This window comes from Chroicocephalus ridibundus, chromosome 2, assembly GCF_963924245.1.
Source record: "Chroicocephalus ridibundus chromosome 2, bChrRid1.1, whole genome shotgun sequence".
Classification (NCBI taxonomy): domain Eukaryota; kingdom Metazoa; phylum Chordata; class Aves; order Charadriiformes; family Laridae; genus Chroicocephalus; species Chroicocephalus ridibundus.
In genome coordinates, this window is record NC_086285.1 from 156837187 (window position 1) to 156843710 (window position 6524).

At 45.3% G+C, this 6524-nt stretch overlaps 1 protein-coding gene across 2 annotated transcripts in view; it reads right to left on the reverse strand.

Moving 5' to 3' along the window:
- The window catches only part of TMEM65 (transmembrane protein 65), a 35323-nt gene extending 28837 nt beyond the window's left edge, over positions 1 to 6486 (reverse strand). The window contains exons 1-2 of one of the 2 annotated variants that reach the window (XM_063327500.1): positions 5919 to 6486; positions 2676 to 2915 (exon numbers count right to left, since the gene is read on the reverse strand). In XM_063327500.1, the coding sequence (XP_063183570.1) occupies positions 2676 to 2915; positions 5919 to 6264 (586 nt within the window). In that variant the 5' untranslated portion in view covers positions 6265 to 6486. The remainder of the gene's footprint in view (positions 1 to 2675; positions 2916 to 5918) is intronic. The other variant, XM_063327501.1, reaches the window with a different exon arrangement.
- Between the last annotated feature and the right edge of the window lie 38 nt (positions 6487 to 6524).

The following is a 6524-nucleotide window of genomic DNA, read 5'->3' on the forward strand; positions in this document are numbered from 1 at the left end:
TAGAGGAGAGAGGGAGAGAGAACCGTCCCCACCAGGTGCCAAAGCACACCAGCTCCTCCTTCTCCCTGCTCACCAGGCTGGGTGTCCTCCCAAGAAACCTCATACTTCCACTGTGAAATCACTCTTTAAACAAGACAAATAATTCCAGAGGGATCAAATCATGCTTTGTTGCATTAACACAGATTAAGTTCTGCCAAAAAGAGGTATTAAAACCTGAGCGGTATCTAACACATCACAGCAGGCAAACTGGTTTGTTTGTATGAGCAAGAAGTGTCTTACTCGTGCAACAAAAGGAATCTTTTTCGTAGGAGGTCATGTTTGAAGTGTCTAAAAACCTCAGAGAAATCTTTTTGTCTTTGATTACATTTGCAGTCCTATGAATTAACTTTTCTTTTTAAAGTTGTGGAAGCAGGGGCATGGGGGCTCTAACACCCCCTAAGCTATTCCAGTAAACTGAAGAGTTCATAAATGTAACGCCAGATCAAAAACCAGAGACATTTCTTCTGACACCAGGTAAGATTTAACTCATCATTGGCTGAAAGCTTGCAAATTCCCACAAGATCTTGCTCCAGCTCTCAGCCCCATTGAACGCATGATGTGGTGCCTTTAACCCACAGCACTAACTTTTTTTTTTTTTAAAAGACAAAGACAAGATACAGTAACTTGAAATTATGAATACTTTTCTACCAGAATGCACCAGTTTGGGCAGATTATTTATTAAACTATGTATAGTACAACATCCCAGTGCCTTCAAAGAGAATCTAGCTAGAGACTGCATTCCGCAAGAACTGCAAATTAAACTAACAAAATCAGCTGTCAAGACTGCATTGCGACTGGGTTTTTGCATGTTTTCCAGTTAATACACAACTTCAATAGGCAGAGAAACAAGCAATTACACTTCAGAAGGCCTTTTATTTAGTGATCACATCACAAAACCCTTCCATTTAAAATATAAAATGCAACTTCATGCTTTCAAGGAATTGTGTTCAATCGACACGCATTATATATTAAAATATATATATATGCTTATATACACAAAAATATATATTGTATATAAGTATAAAATACATATTGTGTATATATATTATGTATATGTACACAAAGATGGGGAAATAATAATTGTTTTCCCATCTTTGCAACAAAATATGGGAAAGTAACAGATTCTCTCGCTACCAAACCTGAGATTTCTTAGAAGCCCTGGACAGTCATTGTGTTAGTATGATTAATGGAAAACGGTTACATCTGGGTTCAAGAATATTTTAACGCAGCACAGATAAGAACAACAGTACCCTTAGAAGAAATAAGGATATAGGCTGCCCAGGGAGGTGGTGGATTCACCATCCCTGGAGGTGTTTAAAAAAAGGGTAGATGGGGCACTGAGGGACATGGTTTAGAAGTGGCTTTTGTCAGGGTAGGTTAAAGGTTGGACTCGATGATCTTAAAGGTCCCTTCCAACCTCAGCAATTCTATGATTCTATGAAATATGCTAAATTTAATATTTCTTATCTGAGCAAGTGAAACCCTTCGGTCTTTTTCCTCCTTGTTACTGGGCCTGCTGCACTGCCTAGAAGTGCCTTCATGAATCATTTCACAACATACACTGGAAACTAAAGGTAGAAAACCTGAATATAAGAGCCTTAAGAAAGAAGTCACACTTTCTTTCTAATACCAGTCTTTTATAATGGAAAATTGCTATAGAAGGTCAGAGGCATTAAATTATTCTCATTATTGCCAGTAAGATTTTTTTTTTTACACTTTCACCTCCCCCGTACAAGAAATGAACATGAAGGAGGATTTGACTGTCTCTTGCCAACAAAACTAAACCCTGAAACAGGAAAGCTGAACTATTGCACTTAAAATGAATTGGCCTACTTGCTACTTCAGTGTTTCTGTAACTATGAGAAAGAAAAATACAATATCTCTAAGGAAGTCCACATGTATCATTCTCCATCTGGTGTGGCTGACATGCCTACAAGAAACACAAGCTGAAATTTAAAAACTTTGTTTCAAACCTCCTCCTGGGAAAACGTGAGAACTTACTCGCCTTTCCAAGATTGGAAAGGGAAGGAAAAAAAACAAAACCAAAAAAAAAGACTTTAATGAAGAAGGAAAACTAAATAACTAAGTCCAGGTGAGAAAGTCTTGCAGCTGTCTTCAAAAAGAGCAACTTAGTGGTATTTTGACTAAATTTTAAGATAGTTAGAAAGAGATAGATTATAGTCTAAAACCAGGACAGTTATCAAAATATCTTCCAGGAACCATTACGTCAAGATTCAGTTTCATAGCCTTCCCCCAGAATCTTCTGTGCAAACCCCATCCACTCATTTAAACTCAGGCTCCCAGCTTCACAGCCATCCTTTATCACGAGCTCACAGATAGAGCTCTGTCTTCTGACTGATGCACTAAAACAGACAGAAGAATCTGAGTGTTTATTAAAAAGCTAAACTGTTTAAACCAACTGCTAGTGCTCAGCATCTGGAAGCTCTAAGAGTCCAGACATAAATATCCAGGTAAGACAGGTGACAAGGTGATGGCAGGACACTTTCCAAGCCATCCCGTCACAAACCTCTCCCCACCTACAGCTTTGGCAACTACAGCGCAAACAGATGTGTTAAGGTTCAAAAATGCTTCAGCGACTCACCTAACTTACAGGTCAACAGCTACGACTCACCTACCTGAGGACCGTCCTTCAGCGTAGCAGCCGCAGCAAAGGATGGGTTTCCCTGCAGCCTCTGCCATTAGCGGAGGCCACAGATAGTGTGTCCTGTCATATTTCGCGCTAGGGCAATTAGTTGATGGAACTGCATCCTTCTGGTGGTGGGCCTGGGAATGGGCTGAGGAACAGGCCCCATTTGGTTCTTGATGTGCCCAGGTCTCCCCATATTGCTGAAAGCTTCCCCTAGCTGACATGGGGTCTGTTAGGGCACAGAAGAGGTAGTGAAGGAAGAAGGTCAAAACTTAACCCAATAAGGACTGCATTAAGAAGGGTACGGACTAAGACCTCCCTTTCCATATAGAAGTATGAAAAGATCATAGGCATTTCACGATTGAGGAGAAACTGATTTTCTAGACTCAAACAGGACACAGGAATTTACTCAGCAGGTAGACAAGTGAATTGGAAGGTTGTATTTGGATCATTTTCATTGGAAATCAACACAAGAGTGAAACTATAAAGAATGAGATACTGGGACCTACAGCACGCTGCCACCAAACAAGAAGAAACCCAACATCTCTAAAACCATTTTGTCTTGATTGCGCTCAGCAGTTGTAAAAATCAAAAGTGACACTAGTAGATTGGAGAAAGTACTTGCAAAGCAGGCACAAATACCTCTCACCCCCCATCTGCTACTCACAATCAGAACCTGCGTACCTAGTTACATCATTCCTACACAGTCACCATTTCAACAGCTGGGAAGAACAAACATGCAAAACATTATCTAACGATAATAAAGCATGTGAAGTACATAATTATCAACATCTAGCCCAGAAATCATGTCATTTTCTTCCTAGTGCAGCCCTTCCATTAACTTGTGTCTTCTTCTGGCACTCTATAGTGCTGAGAGAGATAATAATACACATCCGACACACCTCAAGAGCCTGGCTTTACATTCACTGCCTTCCTTCATGTAAAATCTGAATTCTGTCAGTGTCAGCCCTCTACAGAAAACAGCTACGGGCAATGCTTCCCCCCAGGGACTTCTGACACTACCATTCCCTTCCTCAGCCCAGAGCAGCTCCACACATACACACCAAAAAGGATCCAGTGCTATGGTAGGTGCATCTAATGAAAGCAGAGCACCTATTTTACCAGCGTTGAATGATCTTGTGCTGCTTCCTCTCTTGTTCACTTGATTTTAGTTCTCTAGAATACCAGGGAATGTACATGAGGTATGCACTATATTTTTAAGATTATTTTTTTTTCCTCTAACTTTTATTCAACAGACTTACTAGAAGCCCTTCTTGCTTACAGTTTCTCATTTTCCATAACACATGAAGAAATATAAATTCTTAGAGTTAAAAGCTGACAGCTGTTATCATGCTGCAGTCTGGTAAAAAAAAAAAAAACCACCACAAAAAAAACCATGAATGAATGGAGCTGGCTAAAAGAAAAGGTTATTTTTGAAAAAGTCTTATCAAGCTACTGTTTGAGCAGATCAAGATTCTGATTCCAAGGACCAAGGTCTGGTGGCATTACAACACTTTGTGCAGCCCTTATCTCTGAGGATACAAAGCCCACAAGTGAGGTTTTGTTGAAATGATCTCTCCAGTGTGATAATTGTTTCGGGGACAAGTGAATTGCAGTTTCCACTACTGAAATAAATTAGCAGTTTACTAATAAACAGTAAAGTCTCTAAACTCAAACTAATGCTGTTGTTACTGTCTTCTAAATCCTGAATTATCAGAAAGTCACAGTATTTTACAGAAACTGACTTTCCCACTACAGTTAACAACAACTGAGCAACAAGATATTAAATAGGACCATCTGTTTAATTATCTCTGTATAAACCTTGAGACGTTATACTGAAATGCATTTTAAAGTCTGATTTTGATATCCACAACATGATCCTCCAGGTACACAGCAGCACTGCGAGCAGCCCAGTTTCAACTGAGCAATAACTGCTGATAGAAATACTCACACAAAAACCTCGTGGCAAGAGCCCTTCAGAAGCACAGAAGGATTTATTTATGAAGAGTATTAGTTGTTAGTATTCAAAAGTTAGTGTCAAGTTACAGCTCAAAGCACTATGTTGGAAAACACATACAACCGATTCACGCTCTGCAAAACAGCAGCGCTGCTCCTAAAATGAACCGTTTAAGTAAACTACTCTGGCTGTGACTAGAGACACTGGTGTTTATATCCAAGTGTGCTACAAACAAAACCAAAGAGGTACCTGCAAAGGCTCTGTCTCTTCACCAAAGCAGCATTCCCACAGCCGACCCCTGGAACTGTTCTCTGCCCACCACAAGGTTTCTTCCAGACTTGTACAGAAGAGCCACAAGGCACAGAAATGCCCTTTCCAAGGGCACGCTACTATCAAAGTCACAAAGAGGCCTAGATCAAACGCACACTGATCTCTTAAGTACATGCTATCATCTTCATTGCAACAGGGATTGCAAATTACAGCTAAGCATCAGAACGAGAAGTACCGAGGTTGCAATTAAGAGGATTTGGTTTTGTCAGGTTTTGATTTGTTTAAGGAAAATTGTCAAAGAAAAACTGGCAAGAACAGTTGGATCAGGCACGCACACACACAAAAAAAAAATCACCGTGAATTATTTTAACTGATGTTGCATAGGAGTATATTCAGAGATACACCTATAAACCTCCCCAGAACATACACACCTTCCTGCAATCGAAACCAACACTTCCAAGAAGCAATGCCGGCAAGCAGGGAAGTGTAATTCATGAATGAGTTCCCCGAGTAACAGCAGCCCGGCGTCTCTTAAGAGGTCTGAAAATCAATTTACTGCTGCCATAGGGTCAGGAGGATTTGAGGAGAGACACACTTTTCTACTCCCATCCCGAAAAATGGCCACCCGCGCCTCTCCGAAACTCCTCGTGAGGCGACCAACACGCCGGGGATTTGGCGTGGTGGGTCGTTTTAAGTTCTGAAGGTGCTGCGGATGCTTCTGGAAACGAAAAATTGAGGCTGTGTGCCTGACCTGCACCCGATTACGCTGAAACACAGGGGCACACGCCTCCACATGCCTTCCTTCTCCCGCTGGAGTTCCACACTCGCCCCGAGGAGCCGCTTGGGCGAAGGCGGGAGGACCCGCCGCTGCCGAAACTTCGGGGGGCTCCGTCCCCGCAACCGGCCCGGCCACGCCACCCCACCCCACCCTACCCTCAGCGCGGCCCCAGGCGGGGAGGGAGGAATGGATGGAGGGAGGCGGCGGGCCGGGGTCTCCCCGCTCACCTTGGGCGATGGCGATGGACTCGAAGCGGTGCAGCTCCCGCAGCAGGCAGCTCCGCTCGGTGGAGTGCAGGCTGTAGATAAAGTCGCGGGCTCCCTGCGCCGTGTTCAACGCCTCCATCGGCTCCTTCTTAGGGTGGGTGCCCAGAGACCGCCCGGCCACCGGCGGCGGCGGCGACGACCCCCGCGGGAGGAGCAGCCCCGCGAAGCCGCCTCGCAGGCTGCCCAGGCGGCGGCGGCAGCAGCAGCGCGGCGGACCCCGCAGCGAGCCCAGGCAGGAGGAGGGGGCGGTGGCAGGGCCCGCCGGCCGCCCCAGCAGCAGGGCGGCCCGGCCGAGCCACGCCGACATGGGGCAGGGGAAGGGCGGCGGCGGCGCTCGGGCCGCCACGAAACGGGAGTTCCCCGGGCCGCGCTCCTCCTCCTCCTCCCGCCGACTCGATTTCACGGGGGATCCGCCAAGCCGGTCACCGCTCCCCGCCTGCTGAGGCGGCTCCGCGATCGCTGCCGGCCGCCTCAGCCGCTGGCGCCCATGGCCCCGCGCCGGCGGCAGGGCGGGGCGGCAGGGGCGGCTCCGCGCAGGCGCAGGGCGGTGGCGGGCGGCGGCGCGGC